General features: G+C 41.9%; 2 protein-coding genes across 7 annotated transcripts in view; one reads left to right on the top strand and one right to left on the bottom strand.

Moving 5' to 3' along the window:
* Positions 1-10,327, top strand: part of WWP1 (WW domain containing E3 ubiquitin protein ligase 1) — a 162,124-nt gene extending 151,797 nt beyond the window's left edge. For all 4 annotated transcript variants that reach the window (XM_006112979.4, XM_014581648.3, XM_075920431.1 and 1 more), the window contains 3 exons: positions 6,961-7,057; positions 7,243-7,315; positions 9,614-10,327. In XM_006112979.4, the coding sequence (XP_006113041.1) occupies positions 6,961-7,057; positions 7,243-7,315; positions 9,614-9,713 (270 nt within the window). In that variant the 3' untranslated portion in view covers positions 9,714-10,327. The remainder of the gene's footprint in view (positions 1-6,960; positions 7,058-7,242; positions 7,316-9,613) is intronic.
* A 2,370-nt stretch (positions 10,328-12,697) lies between these two features.
* RMDN1 (regulator of microtubule dynamics 1) overlaps positions 12,698-24,134 on the bottom strand; it is a 39,074-nt gene continuing 27,637 nt past the window's right edge. For all 3 annotated transcript variants that reach the window (XM_075920438.1, XM_075920437.1, XM_075920440.1), the window contains 3 exons: positions 22,783-22,813; positions 16,402-16,535; positions 12,698-13,262 (listed from right to left, as the gene is read on the bottom strand). In XM_075920438.1, coding sequence (XP_075776553.1) covers positions 13,224-13,262; positions 16,402-16,535; positions 22,783-22,813 — 204 coding nt within the window. In that variant the 3' untranslated portion in view covers positions 12,698-13,223. The remainder of the gene's footprint in view (positions 13,263-16,401; positions 16,536-22,782; positions 22,814-24,134) is intronic.

Below are 24,134 nucleotides of genomic sequence, written 5' to 3'. Positions count from 1 at the left end.
GTACGTGATGTAACTGGGTCAGAGAACCATTGGGGATCACAGGATTGAGCTAGAAAGGTCCCGGGAAATCAAGGAGGAAACGATGATTTGGGAGATTTATATAGTGGTTTTGAATGGACAGGAAGAATATCAGGTATGGGGTGGAGGACTGCTGTGTTGGAGCTTGCTCAGATTCATGCTGATTTGGAGTGGTAATAGAAAAGAAACAGTCATGTAAGGCTGCTGACAAATAGCGCAAACTCAGAAGGAAATGTACAGCAACAAGTACAATTTGAGGAATGACTGAAAATCAAAACTTAAACCATATATCCTTTAGTTTAGATTTTTTTTAAATAGATTTCTTTTAGCCTTTTTTGTTATATTATTTTTTTCTATTTCATTAGAAAATCCAACTTTCCTCCTCCTTGGACCTCTAGTTTCACTCCAGCAACCATTCCATAAGTAGAATCTTTTGGGGGAGAAAGAGGGGGAATAGTAGTAGCCAGGGCAACAGTAATTAGAATACTTGTCCCTGTAATAATATTTTACCGATTTTTGTTTTGTCGTTCTATGTTCAAAAATTTTCTAGTAAATTGATTTATACACAGGTATGCCTTCCATTCTTCCTTCACCACCACTCTATCTTTTTTGTCCGTAAGCAAATTTTCTGCAAAGACATCTTTTTTTTGTATTTAATTTAATTATCTGCTTTTTCATTTGGTATGGTAGACTTGTTATAGTGTGGCATAATACAACTGAGTAACAGAAAACTATGCCTTGGTACCACTGAGTACCTGCCCAGACCAGAGTAGCTTTCAGACTAGGGATGTAAAATATTGATTAATTGGCTAATCGAATAGTTGATGCAATTTGCATCAACTATTCGATTAGTCGATAGGGGCACTTCTGCCTTTTAAGTGTAGCAACAGCCCCAGGGCTGTTGCTACACTTCAAAGGTGAAAGCACTGCGGGGAGCATGGGGCCAGCAGGGGACTCACAGTGCCCCACTGACCCCATGCTCTTGCAGCATTTCAAGTAGCGGCTCCATGCGGTGCTGCTACTTTGAAGCACCCCTTCTTCTCTCTCCCCCCCTCCCCCCCCGGCTCCCTCTTTTTGAGGGAGCAACTAGTCGATGAGCATTTGGTTATTGGATAGACAACTAGTCATGTCTGAAATAGGGATGTGAACCTTAAAATAGTCTTTTGTTTGTAATTCTCCCCTTTATTCCCTTTTCATTCTCAACTGGGCTAGTAAGTGAAACTTGTTCCTCCTATCATTATCAAAATACATATAAAGCACAGTCTAACAGCTATTCTATAGCGTTAAAAGGAAATTAGATATAATGTTTTGGTAATTATTATGAACTAAGATTCCTAACGTTCATGTGAGCTAAGATTAGCTTATGTGAATGGAGTCTGCAAACATATAGTTTACCAGACAATCCCAGAGTCAGAATTTAAATGTGTATGTTAATGAAGTAAAATGTGTATATACCCTGTATATTTTAAATACCTTCTTGTTATCACAGCACAGGGTCCAGGCAGGTTTTACCATAAGGGACACCGAGAGATCACCTGCTCCAGCTGTGGGGGGATCTAGGAGAGGACTATAAACAGAAGAAGTTGGCTACTGAAAAATTTGCAATATTAATTTTCCTTTTATTTGACTTCATGTCAAAAACATTTAAAGTCATGCACCTTGTTAATTAACCCTTGTTTTAGTATTCTTTCTTCTATATATTTTTTAAAATGTTATGGAAGATATTTTGTTAACTTAGGTGCCATGGTAGCATACATCTGAACAAGTGCACATGACCTCTATATTGGTGTCGAAGACAAATTCATTCCGCTCATGGATGGAAAACCTTAGAGGGAACACTGGTCATAAAGCTTTTCAGTCTAAAGTGGATGGGCAACTGGGAGACTGAGTTTCTTCCCTGTCCCCTGGCAGTTAAATTGTTTTCCACAAGGATAGACAGAGTTCCTTGGTTCAAAGGGAGTTACAGAACAGATAACCCCTTCTATTTGGCAGTCTCTTCACATGTTTACTAGACATTATGATGTAGATTTCAGTTCTTGGAAGATTCCATTTGTCAATGTTTCCTGAGTTGTCCAAAACAATTTGACCTTTCACTTTCATTCTACATTCCATTCATTTATGATTGTGAGTGTCCTTTGCAGAAAAGAAAATAGTTTATGAAGGGCTACCCTAATCTGTAGATCCATCTTGTTTTCAGGTTATTCTATGTGAGTACATTAAAATATTGTAGAATTATAAGAAAAAGTGTCGTCTTAGCAGAGGTGGGGCCTGCTGAGAAGATAGCTAGGCAACTAGAGTCTAAATTGGTTGGTGGTGATCTAATCAAATCCAAGTGAAGCAGCCCATTAATCTCCCATGAGAAGGTTCTTTATAGAACTTCTTTTCACATAAGGAACAAAAGTGTAGTCTCAAAAGTGTATTCTCATACTTCTGACAGCTAATTTTAAAAGACTTGTTCAGATGGCATGTTATTGCATTTTAGTTTTTAAACTTACCTAAACATGGTGAAAAAAATGAGTAATTTGAAATGTATGACAATGCCAGAATAATTCAGCTGGGACAAATTTGAATCTGCCTGTGTAAATTGAAGCTGCTGGTGTTGGTTTCCTCTCAAATTAGCCCTTCAGCTATAGCTCTGCTCAATAAGTTGGTCTTCCAGTTAGCTCCTACTTAATCTATATTGGTGGAGATTTGAGTGATAGGGTACTGACTCATCACATCCTGTTATATGAAGATAAGGGTGCAGCTTTTAAATGATATAACTACTCTGCCTTGATTGGTATGCAAAATATTATCACCACACAAACAAAATAGCAAAAATATTCTGAGGGACCTGTCTTATGAATGTTTCACTTTAGGAGTGCGTGTACCTTTGATCAGATACTGCCAGTTTAACCTACACATGTACCCTAGCTAGTCTTGTACCCTGAACCAAAGAAATATAGAGCAGTATTGAACAAACCGCCTTCATTTTCTTCTTAACCCCTTTGGGTTTGAGAGAGAATGTCTGTAAGGAACCTGGGGCAGTAGCAGCTGGCCTGGTAGTCAGAGCTGGGCTGGGATCTACGCATGAGAATGGTAGTCAGTGAGCAGGGGTCAGAGGAATTGCTGGAGTGAAAGTCAGTCTGGCATTGGAGATCAGAGATAGTACTATACTAGGATGGAATCATGAGGCAGGGGAAGTGTCAGGCTGGGATTAGAGACCAGAGATTAGGAGATGAGGTAAAGTCTGGAATTGTAGCAGGTTCAGAGTTTATGCTGTGGTCCAGAAAATTTCCTGGGGCACTCTTTAAAGTTAAATGTGGCGCTTGGTCAAATAGTGCTTCTACTCTGAATTTCTTGGGCAATATTTGCTGGCGCACATACTTTCCACAGTGATCACTGCTTGTGGCTCTGCATGGCCTGTTCGAGGCACTGTGGGAACATCAGCTGCCCTAGGCTCTGCAGACACAGGCTCTAGTCTCCAGATTTGTAAAATACCTTGCAGTGGCTACTTTATAGTTAGTATTTTCTTTATGGAATAGCTTCAAGGTTTTACTTTGATGTTTAGGTGCTAGTCACCTTTTTAATTTTTTCTAATTCTAGTAATGTGGTTTTTTTGGGGATTACTTTGAGGGACTTCTTGTTTGGGGCCTTTCCTCCTTTGAAAGATTTTATCTCAAGTTAAATTTAGAGCATCTGGATTTAAACGTTGTTTCACTCGTTGAGATTCTGTCCTCGTTAGCAATGGTCATTCTAGAGTTGTTTAATTGGTAGAAAGACCCAAACAAGGTTTTTGCTTAATTCCAAATCACTCTACGCCCGCTCATTGCCATCATAGTGTCAGATTTATTGTTTGCTTTGACTGTGTGTACACTTACAGTAGCATGTAACGTATAGACACAGCATGGCTACGTCTAGACTGGCCCCTATTACGAAATAGCCATGCTAATTTCCAACTTTGGAATAGGGAAATCCGTGGGGGATTTAAATATCCCCCGCGGGATTTAAATAAACATGTCCGCCGCTTTTTTTCCGGCTTGGGGAAAAGCCGGAAAAAAGCGTCTAGACTGGCACGATCCTCCGGAATAAAGCCCTTTTCTGGAGGATCTCTTGTTCCTACTTTCAGGTAGGAATAAGAGATCCTCCGGAAAAGGGCTTTATTCCGGAGGATCACGCCAGTCTAGATGCTTTTCCCCAAGCCGGAAAAAAAGCGGTGGCCATGTTTATTTAAATCCTGCGGGGGATATTTAAATCCTCCGCGGATTTCCCTATTCCAAAGTTGGAAATTAGCATGGCTATTTCGTAATAGAGGCCAGTCTAGACGTAGCCCATGAGTAGCTAACACAAGCACAAATAGCATTGTGGATGGTGATGCAGTGCCTAGGCATATTAAGTACAGACATACCAGAATCTTAGGATCTATATCCTGCACAGTTGGATGTTCCCGCAAGCAGTGTCTGAAACTCCACACTATAAATTTTAATAGCATATTGTCCCTCTGCCTAATCTTTCCCTGCCATAGTGAAAGACTGGCAGTGGGGAAAGGCCCTGGAAGGAAAAAGGCAGTGAGAAAAACCTCTAGCAATGGGGAGGAAGCAGGGAAAGTCCCAGCCCCCATTAGCCATGCCTTCTGGCCCCCCCATTAGCCATGCCTCTGGAGGTAACACACTCGGGGCAAGATGGACACGTGACCAGAAGTAAAAGGTGTCATGTCACCCCTCTTGAAGGGCTTTTCCCACCATCCTTCTACCAGCAGGGATTAGTTTTGCCCCCACCAAACCCCCTTCATGCAACTATTCTATGATATTAACTCAGGGGCAGAGAGGCTGGGGGAAGTGTTTCCTTTAAGGCTATGTCTACACTTGTGGCTTCTTGCACAAGTACAGCCGTTCTTGTGCAAGAACTCACAGAGCATTCACACTGCCCGCCTGCACTTGTGCAAGGAAATTTACAGTACAGCGTGGGAAAAGAGGGCGTCTTGTGCAAGAGAGCTTATACCTGTTAGAAAAGAGCGTAGCTTTTGCGCAGGAGGGAAGTGTGGATGTTCGGCAGGGATTTCTTGCGCAAGAGTGTGTCCACACTGCCATGGATGCTCTTGTGCAAAAGCACAGCTTGCACATGGCAGCGTGGATGTGTTCTTGCACAAGACTGCTTGTACAAGATCCCTTGTGCAAGACTGCTTGTACAAGATGTTCTTGCACAAGAAACTGCCAGTGTAGACATAGCCTAAGAGTTTCCTCCCAGGAGCAGAATGGATTTTGTGTTGTGCACCGGTACTGAGTTCATGTGGCTTGTTTTGATGTGCCACTGTGGCACCCAAATTATTAATAAATCTCTTATAAATCATTAAGGGGAGGGGAGCTCAGGGCTGTACCCAACCCCTGCCCCACCGCCAGCGCTACCTCCTGCCGGTTGGTTGATCTTCCCCAGCAAGCCCTGCTGCACCCCCCGCCAGCTCTGCCTCCGGCGGCAAGTTCTCCCCTTCTCCTGAGCTCCCCTGGCCAGCCCCACTCTGCCTGACCCCCTCCCCCCACTAACCAGTTTAGCTTCCCGTCAGACCCCCCCCCCCATGATCTGCCCCAGCCAGCCTCCAACCCCTCCTCCCTGCCAACTCTTCTTTCTGTCCCCTCCCCCCCCCTCCCAGCTGGTCTCCGCCCCCCTCCACCCCCCATGAGGTGTGGCCGGTATATTTTTAAGCATACCCGGTAACCCTACCGATCGGTACCGGATCCCTGGAGCACAGTCTCCTTTTCCAGCACATCTGCCCTCCCCAGGTGTTCTGGCGGCCTCTTGGGGTAAGAAGGGGGCTCCCGCAGGCAGGCCAGCCATTCACTCTTTGCCTTCCCCCCTTTCGTCCGCCTCTGCCGTTTTTAAATACCGGCGCCTTCTTCCAGCGCCAGCACGCCCTTGGCTGGCCAGGTCTCCCCTGGGTCTGTCAGCCCGCCGGTTTCTGGCCCAGACGGTGTGCACATGTACTGGACGGGGGTTCTCCGCTGGCCACCCCTGTGCATGCGCTGCAAGCCCAAAATGGCGGCAGCCTGCTGACCGCGAGCTCAGCGCTGCCAGCAGGGCTAGTGTGGGGGGGTGAGGCCCCCATCACAGCGATGCTCTGGGGATGGAGAACGCGTGGGGGGGCTGGCAGATGGGGGTCGGGGCCTGCTCCAGGTAGGGCCGTGGGGGAGAGACCCAGCTCCAAATATTGCTGGACCAGGGCCCCCGGCTTTGGATATTGCTGGAGCCAAGGCATCACAAGCCCATATAACTCGCTGCCCATGCAGACAGACACTCAATTGGTGGGACTGCAGTTGTGCAGACAGTTTTGAATCAGACCTTGAAATAGGAGAGGTTACTTATCTTGTATAGTAATTGGAGTTTTTCAAGATACCTGTCCCTGTTGTGTTCCACTACCCACCTTTTCTTCCTGTCCATTTGGAGTCTTTTCTTGGTGGGACTTAGTGATAGAGAAGGAACTGCTAAGAATGGTTTGCTTATATACATGTAAGAGGATAGCTAGAATGTATATGCAGGATCAAACAGGCATTGGTGCTAAAAGCTCCCAGTCGAAGGTGCACAGGCCTCATGTGTACCTGAAGTGGTGCACCCACAGAGACAAACATTTTTGAGTCCGGTTACTATAAAGGGTAAATAACTTCTCCTCTGAGTTTTCATTTATAATGTATTAGGCTGTCTACTCACAGGTGTTTCCAGCCCTCAGTGCATAGCAGTGATGTGATTCTTTTGTGCATGCAACCCAGAATCAATACCTTCATGTTTGCCACCATATCACTGTGAAATATAATATATATAATGCACTGTGTTTTGTTCTCTACAGGTTTGTTATGCAATCATAGCTTTCCAAGTACTTTATTCTTACATGTTTAATATTATTTTTCCTCTAGCTATATTGGCATAGTATTGTTCAGTTTTGTTTTAAAGTAATACTAAATTTCTGTTGCCCAGTTTGTAAAAGACACAGACAATGAGGTTCGCATGCGACTGCTGCAATTTGTCACTGGTACTTGCCGGTTACCACTGGGGGGTTTTGCTGAGCTTATGGGTAAGTATGTCAATAAAGTATACTCCTGCAATCTCCAGATCCTATGTTTATTCTGAGCATGTGACAATCTTTTGCTCGTTTCTTAATCCTTCATTTCATCTAGCATTAACATACATTAATAAGTACACTAACTACACTACTATCGGTTTAAAAACATTTAAATGTAATCTATTATCTTGATTCAGGAAGTAATGGTCCTCAGAAATTTTGTATTGAAAAAGTTGGAAAGGAGACCTGGTTACCAAGAAGTCATACTTGGTAAGTTTTAATATTGAAACAATGAATAAATGTAAACTGACATTGTATCTGCTGTTCTTCTTCATTAGTTTAAGACCACGTCCCTTGTACCTATGATACTGTTGATTCCATAGTAAGCTAATTTGGGTTACTTGCATCAGCCTGTAATTTCTCTCCCTGATTCCCATCTGTTGCTTGATTTAGAGTGACTTTCCCACTACTGAAAATGTCTCTTCCATTGTTGTTCATTTGATTTGTATGATCTGTATTTGTATTATTTTGGGTACTGTTAAGATACTTTAGAGTTATAAGATAAAACCCTTTATTTTACTCTGTGTCCCTCACCCCCAAGTTATTTTTGCTTCCAAGAGCAAGCCATTGTTTCTGCTAAAGAGCTAAGTTAGTATTCGAGCCAGTTGTTATATGATATTTCATCATAGGGTAATGTTTTGAATACGTCTGTGCAAAATACTATCAAGACCCTCTTAAAGTGATTGGAACAAGCACACATACTCAGAACTTCAAATGGCATCCTAGGATCTGGATGCTTTCCTCAGTCTTCGCTGTCTTACCCCATGCAGACTCAGGTTCCCTGTACTTGTTACACTTCTATGGTAGGAGAGTAACTGTTTCTTCTTCTGGCATATTGGTGAGAACATATCTACCTTTTTTGTTCCTTGTTGCAAGCTCCCCCATCCTGTTTTTCTGCATATGGAGTTATTTCTTTGAATGGGTCTTTAGCCACTCATGGTAGCCAACAGGCCCTTGAAGTATAAGAATTGGGTTGGACCAAATGTTCATCTAGCCCAATGGCCTGTCTGCCAACAGTGGCCAATGCCAGGTGCCCTAGAGCAAGTGAACAGAACTGGTAATCATCAAGTGATTCCTCTCCGTTTCCAGTCTGTGATAAACAGAGGCTAGGGACACCATTCATACCCATCTTGGCTCATAGCCATTGATTGACCTAACCTCCATGAATGTATCTATTTCTTTTTTGAACCCTGTTAAAGTCCTGGTCTTCACAACCACCTGTGGCAAGGAGTTCCACAGGTTGACTATGTATGGCAGAAGAAGTGGACTTAGCATGGCCAGCAATTTCAGAAGTAAGAATTTCAGAAGAAGTGTTTCCAGGTGTAATTGCCCCTGGAAATGGAATTTCCCCACTCATGCCAGAATTAATAATAGGTATCTCAGATGAAGACATTGGCTTTTCATAACATGTTTTACATGGCTCTGTTAGAGTCCCCTTATGATCTTGCTTTTTCTACTCCAAAGATCAGAGCAAGGCCATGTCTAACAGTAAGAGGTCAAGAGTCATATAATCCCAGTGTTGTAGCTATGTCAACATAACCCCATACTGTAGACATAACCCAGAGACAGAAGGATTTGTTCCTCCAGGAACACCACTTCCCTGAGCAATGGCAGCTAGGTCAACAGAAGCATTCTCTTGATTTAGCTGCATCTGTAACAGGCTGAGTCAGCACAGTGATGGCATGTGGGATTTTCAGTGCAAGTAGGCTTAAGACTCACCCATTTTACTTCTCAGACATGATTATCTCAGAAACATTCGAGTGAACCTTTTCTCACCAAAAAATGAGACTCCTTCACATAGTCTGCACAAGAGTTATGCATATTTCTACTGCACAGTAAAAATGGGCACATGGTTGTAATTACACATATTTTCTTATAAACTTTTCTGTGTGTTATTCTACACGAAATAGGATGTATTTGATCAGATTATAGTTTCTCTATTGAACTTTAGGGTGAAATGAGGATTAGCTAAATATAATTTCAGACTTTGCAAAAGGTCTGAATAAAAAGCTTTTTTAGACTCTTTAAATTCTGTGTGTATAATTTAGCTCTCAAAAGAATCCCTTGTGACTAAATCTTTCCAAGAAGAATAGTTCTCTGAGTGTAAACTGTACTCTAAATATATTCAGACACTTCCAGTAACCAAACTAGAGTTTTATGCACCTGATCCACATACGCTTTTTAAAGCTCAAGAAAATTTTGGATGAAGTACAATCATTGCATATGTAGCTGTTTGATATAAGCATCTGAAAACACTTAAAATGAATAGTGCCTAGTAAAGCAGCTTGTAGATGACTTGCCCAATTAGTACACTGACATCGAAACTCCTGATTCCCTCCCATTCCTGTGTTCACACCCATAAACCTGAGTATATAAAATTTCTAACAGTTTACTTTGGCAATATGCTTAAAAAGCAAAATTGTATCTACAATATTCTAAGTGGATTTAGACAAATTTATAAAACTTTTCTTTTCCCTCCTTTCTCCCCTTCTCTTCTTTTTTTTCCAGTTTTAATCGTTTGGATCTGCCCCCATATAAAAGCTATGAACAGCTAAAAGAGAAGCTGCTCTTTGCAATTGAAGAAACGGAGGGATTTGGTCAAGAGTAGAAGTGGCTTCTTGTCAAAAATGATATATTGCATTATTAAATGGCCCAGCCATCTAAAATTGCACACTTAGTTGTATATAAGCTGTTTGTTCTGTACAGTAATGTTTCTGGAACTCTAAAGTATAAATGTTTTCAGTTCTTCCACAGAGATATGCAAAACAGTTCAGCCGTGTCTAGTTTATTTATTGCCCATTCAATAGACTGACCAGGGATAAACAAAACATAAATTTTGAAAGCAGACAAGACTTTATTTAAAAATATATTAAATATGTGTGTGTACACACAGGCTCTCACACATTCTCTCTCTCTCTCTCTCTGTAGTGGGCTCTAGTTTTATAGAGCTTTAAGTGTATGAAACATAGCAGTAATTCTAAAGGACCTGGGGATTTGCTTTATCTTGGCTTTATTATACAGAAAAATGTGTAAACTGCTCTGTGTTCTCACTTTATGCAACATCTCCAAGATTGTTTTATTGCATGGCTGTTCTAAAAGGTGTTAAAAGCTTAGGCCAAATGTATCCTAAGTATGTAGAAAAATGCTGCTCGCTTTTTGGGATGACAGAGTGCCAAATTCTGTCAGTTCAGGTTTTTTTTTTTTTTTTTTTTTTTTTTTAAATACATACAAGAGCTGATATCCTCACTACTACACTGATGTAGCCAAGGTCATGAGTAAAACCTTGATTACTTGCACAAGAGTCATGTACAGTAAGATGAATGTGATTAATATTAAAAGCAATTGGTGCCACTCTTCTGACGTATTGTAGGAACTGAACAGAACATTTTAATTCATGAGCAGCATTGAAATTTGTTTACATAATATCTTGGGTTATTACCAAGACGATGTTAGGTAATCTTTAAAGAATAAAAGAGAAACTCTTAACACATTCTCTCTTGGTCTGGTGTCTTACAGGTTTTTTTTAAATCTGTGTATTTTACAATTTCATGATGTAAACTAATGTAATTTGAGATTTAAGAATACATGAAAGGTAATGTGAATTTCTGCTGCTTTTATGTTCAGTTTTGTTTATGGATCTAGAGAACCCAAATGGAACAACAGTTACATAAGCTTTGCACATTAAACTAATAATTTTCTATTAAATATTTTCATCCCTTTTAAGTTCATGTAAAAATTCAGGTGTATCTGAATGAAATAAATATGCCTATATCTTGTCAATCTTTTTCATAGGCAAAAGTTTTTTGTCCTAAATGCACAGTAACATAAAATGATTTATTTTTTCCAGTATTGGGGACATTTGCTGAACTGCAAAGATGTAACAAATTATAAAATCTTACTGATGTGAATTATATTAAATGCTACTTTTAGCAAACAGTGCTTCCTTATTATAGAGTAAGAACATTTTAAAAAGTACCATTTGTATCATGCTTTCAATATTCACTGTAAATTCCATTAAATTTAACTTATACATAATTTTGTACACACAACTGATTTTAGAATGTGATTAAAACATTTCTGTAACATATCTATCATATTGCACTGTTAAAAGCGTAAATGCAGAAAAATATTGCTATATCTGTTCTTGTATGTTATCAATATAGCAATTCTACCAAAATTTTATTTTTCTATATATTGGATTGTGTTATGCTTTGTCATTCAAAATGCACAATTTACTGGGAAGCTGTTAACTTGTAAATGGCTTTGATAAAAGCTGTGATCTGATTGGCTTAATGTTCTTCTATCATATTATTTACTATGCCTAAATGCATCAATATTTTTTCACCACTTTAATTACTCTGCCATGCTGCTCAAAGTAACTGAGCTACTTTCATTAATGATATGGTACATTAAATTAAATGGTTGAGTTCACTGTAATTATTGATTTATCCAATTAAATTGAAGAGAAAAACTATTGGAGAACTAAGTATATATGGTTTGCCTAAATGATGTCTAAAAGCTAACTACTGTATAGTAAAGTTGAGCCTTATTTATTTACCCTAAAGAATACTCTGACCTACTGCAAATTCTGAATCCAAAGAATCTATAAGTGAAGATGACATTAAAAAGCAAAGACAGCACATCACAAAATGTACCTTTTTTATTACTTTGACAGTGGTATTACTCTAAGCCAATAATCTTCACTGAAGAAGAGAATAAGCCTCCACCAAGATTACACATAATAGGGATGATTGATAAGACATCAAGGCCTCCCTTCTCCCAACCAAATGTGATAATTTATCATAGTAAAAAAAGGAGTAAAGACAAATGTTGACCACCTCCAAGAACAAGTTCAGTTTAAAAACACCATTACCGGAAAGCCTTTAGCCAGTATAAGAGCAGGCACTCAGGTAGTATTATTTGAAGGCAACTTATAAAGAATAGATTTAGATATCATGAGCTTTCGTGAGTGCAACTCACTTCTTCAGTTTGGCAAAAGCACCATTCAGTGTGCTTAGAGCTCAATTGTCCTGCATTATGCAGTACTGTGTAGGAGGCAGGAGATTAAATTTGGAAGAGGACCTGTGAGAAAAGAAAAGCTGCCAAAAGATTTCAAGCAGAGGAGAAAGGAAACAATAGAATCAATGTGACTTTCTGCAAATCGTTCTGATCCTTTTTTTTCCTTCCTGTGAAAATATCAACCTTCCTTTCTGTGCCAGCAAACTCCTGTTGGCATCTTGGTCACTCTTTTCCTCTCAGATCCCTATGCTTCTTGGTGGGGTGAGGAAGAGTTACAAGTAGACAAGAGGCTCTAGGAAGCAGGACCATGATCACCTGGGAGGGTCCTACCAGCAGTAAGTAAGAGGGACCTTAGCAATTGTGTACAAATAGCCAGGAAGACTGAATATATGAATAGTATTAGAATATTTCTTTAATCGATTTAGCATTATCATCTCTAAAACCTTCAGCACCTGGTGAAGGATTCTCCTACACCTTGGCCCCAAACAATCATTATATGTAATATTTGATGTTTCCCTATGACAATTAGTTGAATAAAACCCTCTTTGGATTAGAGTCCTACTATCAGAGAACATCCTTTAATGGGTTTTCCAACCTGTGGCTGTGCCTAGAGCAGCAATGTGCAACCTGTGAATCACAACCCCCTTGGGAGTCACCGTCATCTTCCTGGGGGTTGTAGTGCTGGGCTGTGTGCCACTTTGTTTTCCTGGCTCAGTGCCTGACAGGGGCAGGGGGGAATGGCAGGTGCTTTAAATTAAAGGGGCAGCAACAAAGTGTTTCCCATGTGCTTTTTTTTTTTTTTTTTTTGTGGCTCAACCAAAATTTTCCCAGCCCTGGGCACTACTGGCCTAGAGGATAGAGCACTGACCTGGGCCTCAAGGAAGCTGGGTTCTGTTCCTGGACGACCTTGAGCAAGTCACTTTCCCTCTTTCCTCAGCATCCCCACCTGTAATCTAGGGATAATCATACTACTTTTGTATCAAGTAGCTGACAGTAGCTTTATTAAAAATACAGTTGAATGGTCACATTAATTTTAATAACAGCCGAGTATTTTGGCTTGTGCTTGAGTCACAGTAATATTTCTTCTTAATAGTTTAACTCATATAGAATTGAGTAGTTCCACAGCTTCTTTTTGTACCTAAAATTTAAAAAAATGAACATTATTTACAGGTTTTTCTATAGCCCTTGTGCTTATATTATCCAAGGGTATGTTTACGCTACAGTGTATTTTGAAATAACACATCTATACACAAAATGCATTTCGAAATAGCGCATCCGCACTGAATGGACTCTGAATCACATTTAAGGCCGGCCGGAACCAGGTCCAGCAGGGCACCAGGTCAGGATTTACTGTGTGGGGCTACTGCCTGAGGCTATCTGAGGTCTGTACTTAAAGGGACCCCCACCTCATCTGGACAGCCAGTTCTCAGATTTCCCTGCTTGCTTGTCTACCTCGATGAGGGACAGCAAAGCATTTTTTCTCTGTGTGCTCTGTTTGCCCTCACTTGGGACACCACAGCACTCGGCAACATGGAGCTGGAGCTGCCCCTGGGCACTCTGGTGCTTCTCTTGGACACGTTGCTGCAAGCTTGGCTGCACTTTCTGCAGGCTACCATCCAGGAGGTCCATCGGGGGGCTATCGCTATCTAGGAGGCCCTGCGGGAGAGCTTCCACCCTGAGGAGCACTAAGAGCCTCTCTGGTCTGCCTCACTGGGGGCTTGTACCTCATTCCTCCCTCACATCCTTCCACTTACCCCTTCCTGATGTCAAATAAAATACATATATTTTCATGAACACAAACTCTTCTTTATTTAACAAAATTGGGGGGGGAGGGAATGAAACTCAGGTGAGACTGGGGAAAGGAGGTGGGTGAGGGGAGAAGAGAGGGTGGAAAAGGGGAGGGGGAAACCTGGGAGGAGGGAGCTGAAAGGGGGAAGCATGGGGAAGAAAGGGGGGGGGAAGATTAGGGTTGGGGGGTCTTCCCGGACCAACTTCATTGTCATACAAATCTGCTCCTGGGTTCGCATGTGGATTTTGGTGGCCAGGCTGGCAGCTATCCTGCACTAGATGGCCGTGTTCCTCCGTCTAGTGCAGAGATCATGTACGCTGGGGGTATCCCCCCCAAACCTGAATAAAGTCCATAATCTCCACCCTGAACCAGGAAGGCGCCTGCCTTCTCTGGGCCCTAGCAGGCTCCTAGGAGCTGGCAGACTGCTCCTGGGAAGCGGTGGAGGGCTGGCTGCCGGTGGCTTGCTGGCTCATGTTTTGCAGCCACTGGGTCAGGGGCAGTGACTGCTGGCTCTGGGCTGGCAGGCTTGGAGCTGGCACTGTGACCAGAGTCTACACCTTTAAGGGCTCTGGGGATGGGGGGGGAAGGAGAGAAGTGTTTTTGGTTGAGGCCAGAGTGGCCACCGGGGTACCCTGGGAAGGCTGAAGGCCCCCTCTTTCGATATAAGTGTCCACACAGCACTTATTTCAAAATAGCTATTTCGAATGTGGCATTATTCCTCATGGAATGAGGTTTACCAAATTTGAAATAAGCGCTCTGCAGTTTGGCTGTGTAGACGCTAGGAAAGTTATTTCGATATAAGGGCTGTCATTTCGAAATAACTTTGCTGTTTAGACATACCCCAAGTGCTTAAAATTTGTCTTACAAGGGAATTATGATATCAAAGATGTAGAAGAAACCAGGCTATAGAAGTTGAGTGTTTTACTAAATATTGTACAGAACCCTCATAGCACAACCAGGATTCAATCTCTGCTAATTCCTGGCCTAATTGCTTAACTGCAGTACTTACCCTCCCTAAACAGACATTTACTACACACAGTAACTCTCTCCACTAGAAGTGAACTGCACAATAGCAGAAACAGCACTTTTAGGAACCACACTAAAAACAGCACCAAGTGGATCTGTTATCCTATCACTGATAGTAACTAAATCAGATGTTTCAGAACCAAACAAACAGCTAACAAGCCAGTATTTGAGGTCAGCAGTTTTTCTAGGATTTATAGCTTGCCACTCCCTCATTTAATACTTTAATAATCCTGGCCATGAGAAGCCAGACTTATGATGGTAGTTGCTTAATACATGGTCATGTGGCAATTTGTTGCACACTATGGACTAGGGATGTTAGAGTGTAACTGAATAGTCATATAACCACGTCAAGTTTAGTAGTTTCATGACTATTTGATAGTCCCTGGGGCGGGGCCAGCAGCAAGTGCGCTCCCAGCCCCACTCCTGGGGAACTCCCTGCCACCCCACGCTACTGCCTCGCCAGCAGAAGTGCAGGATGGCAGGTGGGAACCAGTCCATAAGGGGAGCCAGTTTAAAAATTAGCTTCCTGTGCAGACCAACTCCCACCTGCTGCCACATGCTGCTGCCTCTGATACAGAAGCAGTAGCATGGGGTGGCAGAGCCCCTGACCAGGTGGAGTCCCTCAATGAAACCCCTCCATGGACAAAGGCTTCTTCGTGGCAGCCTCCCGTCTCCTCCCCCTCACCTCCTGCTGCTGCCTCTGACATTTCAGTAATGTCAGTTCTTCCTCAGATTTGATATGCAGGCAACAGATCCTAAGAGCCATGACTCCAAAGAGACAAATAAGTTTACCTTGTCCAAATACCCTCCAAATACCAGGCTAACTGCTAAACAGGATTCATATCAAGAGACTCAGAGCCTCCAGCAGAAATGGAAATTTGTTCCTTGCTTATAAATTAGTTTTCTGCACGAGGTTCCCTGTTCAAACTTCCTAGCTAAGTTGTTCTGTATTTAATCCTGTTTGCACAGTTAAGTGATTGTAGCATTACAGTACTCACTAGTTTTTGAGGGGTGGAAGGGTAAGGACATTTGTGTTTTTAAAGAAGGGTTTGCCTGGAGCCCCGAGGAGATAATCCTGTTATCAAAATTGCATACAGCACTTGATACCTACTGTTAGTACATTATTTGACAGGAACTCTTGAATACCAGTGTTTCTCCAGCGACAACATAACTGGGTATCCATAAAAGGACAGTAATTTAGATTGGACAATTGTTAATACCACAAAAACTCATGTAAAGAGTCAATTACTTTTTCATATTAATAGATTACTGTGTCCAAGAAGCAAAGATTCAGAGAAATATGGTTACTAACACATTAAGATTTGTTCATACCCAGATGGGATCCAAAGCAGTTCCAGAAATCAAATTAAATCTTATTTGAACAGATGTTCAGCCACTGAAGTACCATACATGTTTTTTCCACATACTTACATTATGACAGTTCTTAAATTATTTTTCCTACCTGTTTATCCTCCTCTGTATGTGCTGGATAATCTTTGGCTTTTGTTAGCCACAAAAGAGCCATCTTTTTGTTGTTTAACTTCATGTATGTCTTCCCTAAAAGCAGCAAATTTTTGCTGTAGAAGTTTGGATCAGCTATACAAAATGACAGAAGAGGGAAAGATATTTTTGCCTCATTTATTATACTGATTTTAGACAAAAAACAACTGTCCCCCGCTTTGAGACATTTTTCCAGCTTTAAATAAGAACTGTCGTGAGGAGGGTATACAAGCCAAACCACTAAATATTGTGACTTGATGAAACATTTACACTTGCAAGATACTTAATGTAGTTACATTTTTTGGCTCAAAGAAGAGCCAGCCCTTAACATGAACAAATGTAAATACTTCACTTACCGTGCTGGGCCCTGCATACTGTGGTGCCCAACAGACCCAAATTCTGCAGCCATCTCAGTTAATTATCATTAATATGGAAATTAATTTTGCTACCGGACTACAGGAAATGAAAAGTCTACAGCCAGCATCAGTGGCTCCTCTTCCTATGCCCTAATGCTGCAATGCTCTCCAGGTGTGCGCCTACAGCACACTCAACATGTGCCAGGGAAAAAAGGAACTTATACAGGTTGAACTTCTCTAGTCCAGCACACACTGGTCTGGCAACATCCATGGCCCAGCATGATTTTAGTCAGCTAGATGTCCACTTAACATGGGTGTGGCCAAGTTTCCCACAGTCCCATAAAGTTTGTTTACAACCACCAGTCCTGGCTCTCAGTGTTCTGTGCTGTTATTTAGCTCTTACCCCTAAATGTCTTCTCAGAGCCCAGTAAGCAGTAGAAGTGTTGATAATGCTGCTAGACACTATTGACCTCCCGTGGTTCAGCAGATTCTCTAGTTTGGCACCAGTCAGGTCCCAAGGGTGCCGGACTAGAGAGGTTCAACCTATACCTATTTTCACTAACACTTTCTCCTCCGCTCTAGGAGCCATGGATGAGAGCTGCACGTAGATAACGCTGATGCTGCTAACACCTGAGGAGGGGAGAAAAATTTGATATCATCGAAGAAAGTACAGAGGGTCTCTGTTTTCAGAAAAAGGAAACAAAAATACTCCTCCCACCCCGTAAGACAGGATTTTTATCTGGTCAAACGCTCTTAAAGGTCTGTCCGCTCTGTGCAGTGTTTCTGTTTTGGCCACAGATTTTAGAACATAAGCTTTCTGGGCAGAAAGTGATTTCTCATTAGGACTGTTGCTACATTTCAAAGGCAAAAGCGCTATGGGGAGCATGGGGCCAGCGGGGCACTGCTTGATCCTGGGCTCCACGCGGCGTTGCCACTTTGAAATGCCGTGTGCAGCCTGAGGCCAGATGGGAGCTCCAGCTCTTCACAGAAGCCCTCAGCAACAAAGCTGCTGGTGACCTCTCTATTATCTTTCTGCTTGCTACCTCCTCTAGGGCTGCAGCCAGGGAAGGCATGTCAACAGAATGCTTAATAAGAGGCATCACTGTCATCAAAATCCAAACCCTATTAACAATAAAGCCAATGCAAGGGAACTGGTACTCAGCTAAGTGTTACCATTAACCAGAAGTTGTTAATATTCAGATTGCTAGTAGGAGGCATCCATTTATGCACCTTTCCTCCCAGGGACAAACATCACTTCATAAAATGGGGAAATAGGTAGAAATCACAGTAAATCACAGCAGGGCTAGGAATAGAACTAGGATGTTCTACTTCAGTCTCCTGTTCCAGCCATCAGGCTACCTGCCTTATTCTTTATCTTCTTTACTATATATTTTAGAAATGTGCATCTGACTGTGAGTCTCTTTGTTCAAAAACTCCTCCTGAATGGTAAGAGCTAGGATCACCAAATTTCGGTTACAGCTTCCTCTTATCATAACTTAAAGCAAGATAAGGGTTTGGTTGTGCCAAAGACAGTGGGATGTGCCAGGAATTCTATTGTTTCTTATAAAAAGGTAATGAAAAAAGGGAGGGATCTTTTAGGAGGGACAGTTTTACTGTAGAATGACCACAGGGAGGCAGTAACTATATCCTCAACAACTATATTCCCAGTGGGCCAGCAGGGGGCAGAGGTGGAGAATTGGACAGCTATCTACTATATACTTCAGAGAGTTTGTCTGTTTGTGCACCTGTTTGTGTCTGTCCCCTAGCTGGGGGATGTGCACCACTTTCCCAGCCCCAAAGTGCTGTGGTGAGAGAAGGTTGGGGTTGTCTTCTCTCCCCAAGACAGTCTGAATACTGAACCCCTCATCCCTAGCCCCACCCCAGAAGAATTATGTAAATGATGAAAAACAAAACATTTGAGTTAAGGACCTGAGCAATGCCAGCTAAATCTTCTAGTATACACATATGCTAGATTCAGTATACAACCCTACGTTTGAAGCACTGCTATTCTGAAAATGTGGAGTGTCCTGCATACATGATGTGTTCAATGAATTGGGATACTCCAACATGACAGCTTTTATCGTCATAAAATGAAGAAACTGAATTGCTAGGGTTTGAGATTTTCTACTATTGCATTTATAGCTGTTAGTGGCAGCCTTGCTGCCACATTCTGCTCTTATCCATGCAGTCACACAGTCTGTGACTATAATGGAGGGCAGAATTGCAGCCCTCTGACTTGCCACTCTTTTTAAAAGTGTGTGCGCACATGCCCACTCTTATCCTGGAGAGGCAGGGACCATGCAGTCCCACCTGCTGGCTTCTCCATGGGGCCAGCCCGGGGTGGGAGATGGGAAGACAGCCTCCTGATGGCTTCTCCCTGAGGCTGACCTGGAATTGGGGCTGGCAGGGGGGAAGCGCTGGCTTCTCGCTAGAGTTGGTCTGGGATTGTGTGTGTGTGTGTGTGTGGCGGTGCAGGTCTCCCACTGGATTCTTGATGGGGCAGGGCTTGCGGCATGATGGCAGCAGGGGTCGTGGCCATGGTGGGAGACTGCTCCCCGGGGCCAGCCAGGGTCTGTTGGGGCCACACAGCACAGTAGGTGGCTGCTCCCTGGAGACAGTTAGTGGTGTCAGCCAGCAGCTGCTCCCCTGTGGTCTTTTGTGAGTATAATCGTCCCTGCTATTACCTCCCCTCCCTTTCCATCTAATGTGAAACTATTCACATTCCATGCACATCCCGTTGCCCTGGCCTTGCTGTAAGTTAGGATAAGAGCAAGGTGCATCCCACATTTGGTGGTCCTTGCACTTACCATTTAGTAGGAGCTTTTGAACAAACGGACTCACACTCTAACTCTGTATTTCCCCATTTGTATTTTTTTATAACTCAAACATCTCAAAGCCGAACTCCTTAGCTGCAAGTACAAATTTGATGTCAGTGATGTTCTCTGACTAAACTATAATCTTTTCATAGAGCAAGCCTTTCTATGAGCTTTAATTAAAAAAGCTAGGCAAAGGGAAAAGCTTAGATGCAATGTATCAAACATTCAGTGCTGAATGATACAGGACCCACACAGTGCAGCTACGTGGACATGTAATTTAACGTCAAAATACTACATACATCCCTGCTTGTGTTGCACATATTTTTGTGGATTTGGTCATATTCTGCTCTTGAACACCTCCACATCCTGTTTTTACTTCATCCTTTCTCTGCTCTGTTGCTACACTGAGGAATTCTGTCAATATCCATGCTTGGCCTGGTTAAATGAACAAGAGCCAGGAAGTAGCACCAGGGAGATTTATCCAGGATGAGGACAGCATAACAAGAACAATCAGATCTTCTCTCACACCTGGAATAGGGGGTTCAGATGAGCTAAGATGAGGGTGAGAGACACAATTCAGCAACTTCTAAGTACATTCCCTCCTGCAGGTCTTAGCATCTTCAACAAAGGTAAATTGAACAGCCAACTAAGGTATGTCTACACTGAAATACACGTCCAGGGGTCTCACACAGGCTCTGGTTTAACCCACCTTCCAACTACACAAAAATCATGTTAACCCAGGGATTAGACCTACGTGCCCAAACACTCTTGGGGGCACAGGGTCTAAGCCAGTAGTGTTTCTTAAACTTTTTAAGACCGAGGAACACCAAGGATTTTTTTGTTGAGGGGGGAAAAAAAAAGGGTTCAGGGGAAAGTTATTGAGGGGAAAAAAAGGGTCAGGGGGCAGTTACCGGAGGGGGGGAGGAGGGTGAGAGAGAAAAGTTGCCTGCCCCTTTAAGGTCGCCTGTCCATTTTTAATTCTGTTGTTCCATCCAACACAGTTTAAGAAACACTGGTCTAAGCTTTGGCCAGGCTGGGACCCAAAGTTCAAGTCAACTCTACCGAGATGCAGTCCCACTGTACGCATGCTCAGGGGGCCTGCCAAAAGTCCAGTATCCTCTGGACTGTCAAGTTTTCCCAAACTGGACTATAAACAAAGGGCTAGAGTGGCCACGCTTTTGGAGAGTACTAGGGAAGGCTTGGATATGGGCAGCTGGATTCAGTCTCAAAAGGACCTAACCAAGGATTATAAAACTATATAGCCACTCATGCCTTATCCTAACAAAGCCAGAGTCTGCCATCTTGAGTTCTAACCAACCCTAGGTTTATATTGCAGTGCAGACACACCCCTGGAGAGGGAAGACAAGTCATACGCTAACTGACCTGCAATTCAATCAAGAGAGAAACAGAAGATAAGATTTATCTTTTAAGTATTCTGATAGGCACCAAATGAAACAAAGGACAGATTTTTCCCTCAACTACTAAAAACAACCAAATTATCTTCATATCCAGCTCTCGGTATTTTCTTTCTAAAATCGTGAACCCACCATCATCATCTCCTACCTATACTAATGCTCTGACAGACTTCTAATTCAGTGCTTTACCTATAATTTCTTTTATGGTTTTCTGCTGCTGTCAATACTATAATATCTGAGTATTCTCTATATGAGATTGTAGTCATCGAGTCACCAGTGGCTTTTGCATGCCTCTCTTTTTGAGGTAAACACCTTGTTCGGGATATTTTAATTTGTTTGACTAATTTGTCTCAAGGATATTTTTACTTTTCAAGGGGGCGTGTCACTGGTTCTTAATGTCATTCCTGCTGTGGTGGAAAGACTTTTTCAAAGAAGTCTGATTAAATAATTAGCTACTGCTGAGCAAGCTACAATTTAGTAACTGCTAGTCAGGGGACAGTGAGGAAATCATTCTCCCTTTGGGTCTAGCCACTGTTTCTTCACTTCAGGTAACAAAGAAAACATTTCAAATATTTCCTTTTGTCAGGAGACACTCTTTGCTCCTGATTGTATTTAAACTGACTCTTAAACAAGGAAAGGAAAAATTTTCATTCTGTTTCTTATGACAAAATATAATTCCTGATTAACTTCATGAAGCAGCCCAAGTGATCCAAAAACAAGTATTTTTGTAGACTTTCCCCTTGCAACCAGCTCTACTGATGAGTAAGAAAGAGTAGTAGTCTGCACTGGTTCTTCACCTTTTCTAAGGTCACTCAGTGAAAATACTATGAAATAACTGTAAATATTGCATTGCTGTAAGTAACATGCATACATTTCACTAAGCAGTGCATTTAATTCAATCAAACTGAAGACTGCTGAATATCTTTGTAATTGGTTAAATCGCTATAACGATTCCCAGGGCTGGACAGGCGAGTAGATTTTAAGCCGCGGGGCCGTGCAGCGCGGTCTGCACATGCGCAGTGTGCTTGGTGAGCCCTGATGATTCCCCACAGCTCTGCTGCATAAAGGGGCTGTGGTGGGAGGAGCTTGGCATATAACCATGTGGAATAAAAAACTTAAAGAACAACCAATAGTCTAGTAGAACCTTAAAGACTAACAAAACATGTAGATGATGATATGAGCTTTTGTGGGTACAGCCCTCTTCCTCAATGACCGGCATCTGAAGCTTTTGAACACATCTAATGAGTCAGCGATGGGGAACCTAAGTTGGTGAGTGGGCTGCACGAGTGGCTCATCTGCATCACAGTGGGCCATGAGATGGTGGTAACCAAGTTGATCTCCCAAGTTATGGTAGTTTTGCTAATTTCACTTGCATGCCCAGAATTTGCGTGGTGTACCAATTGAACCATAAAGCAGTGCTTTAATTGCATGCAGAGAGAGCACATAGCTCTCACGGGCAATGTTATGTGTAATCAGCACACACCTCACTTCACCTGCCTTTGTTTATATATGTGGACAGAATCTGACAACCCTGACAAAATGTCTCACCGATCACACATACAACTCTTATGAGCCTCATGCAGCCCCTGCACCTCAAGTTGCCCACCACTGAGCTAAGTGGTAGGGGCAAAGAACCTTGAAACTATGTTTCATCAGTACATATACTACTACATGTTTAACCCTGGGTATTTGCTTGCTTATTTTGTATCATCAAGGGAAAGACACTCATCCTAGGTACAACCTCCACAAAAATTACCTTCTTCAGCCTTGTGAAAGTATCTTAGAGCCTGAAAAAGATAAGGGTCTAAGTTAGTAATGTAATGCTAAATGAGTTTAAATCCATATTAATCAATTTATTTCTGAGAGCACCCACCTGTATTAGAAGACTATGTTTTCTTAATCAACATATACTGTTGGCCATTTATTGTCAACAGAACAGAAAAAGCCTTGTAAGATGTATTTAACTACCACAAAATCGTGTATTTAAAAATCCATCAAAGCAGAGCCTGGAATTCTTTAGAAAATAATGTTTTGTTTTGTTCAGTCTACTAGTTTTTAATATTGCATATTTTTCTTGAGTCATCATATAAATAGCAAAGCAGGGTCTTTTGAAGATCTGTTGTAGTAAGGTTAATATCTCCTTTCCAAGTGTATCAGGTTCTATGAGTTGTCCTGAATTACCTGACTATTATTACTATTTGATAACTTTACACTGTAAAATAAAAGCTTGCAAAACGTACATCACTGCCAACTGCAACACTTTTAATTGATTTCAGTCTTTGAAGTTAAGACTGATACCAGAACAACTGAAGAAATATATGTGAGATTTATATTTGTTTTTGACAGCACGCAAGTCCTTTTTACACACTCGACAGGAGCAGTCATGATAGTGAGCATACAACCTTCTCCACGCTATCCTACTCCTATGCTCTAATCACGATGGTTTGAAAGCAATTGTGTCTAGATGTCCATTTATTCCTTGGCTTGGCACCTCACTGCAACTTTTGCTGGCCCTAGTTGTTATTACCATGCTAGACTGACCCACTATTTCATGTAATATATAGCCATCACATACCAAGTTTTTTTGTTCATTGTTAATGATTTACAGGGAAAGTACTGTCTAGTTTTAAAAAAAGCCACTAAACATCGACAAAATGCTCTTTGTGCTGATGTTGCAGAAATTTATTTTCAGCAACATGATGACATTTTTGAGGGTGGAGTTGACACTGCAAAACACTTAATATTTTGTTCATTTTGAAAGTAGTATAAAACCCAGGGCCAGGTTTTGCAGAATTCAGCAGCACTACAAAATCTAGGCTGCCATTTTGGATTTCTTCTTCTGAGGGGTGAGATTTAGTGGCCACTTTACAAGTTTCATTTTCAGTTGCAAAAGCCCATTTTTAAAAAAAATCAAAACTCAAGCAACAAAAACGAGCTTTCTGCCAGGGAGCAAAGCTTATGCAGCTGCTTTCCCTGTTTTGTTTTGTTTTGTTAAGGTGGAGGGAAGGAGACATTATTTAGTAGAGATTATGGCCAAAAATGTGCTTGTTCAAAGAGAAAACCCAAACACAGCTGCTGGAACTTAGATGTGTTTCCTAAGGGCAAAGC

This window comes from Pelodiscus sinensis, chromosome 2 (genome assembly GCF_049634645.1).
Source record: "Pelodiscus sinensis isolate JC-2024 chromosome 2, ASM4963464v1, whole genome shotgun sequence".
NCBI classification, from domain to species: Eukaryota; Metazoa; Chordata; order Testudines; family Trionychidae; genus Pelodiscus; species Pelodiscus sinensis.
The sequence above is the reverse complement of the archived record's forward strand: the minus strand, read 5'-3'. Positions and strand labels throughout refer to the sequence as shown.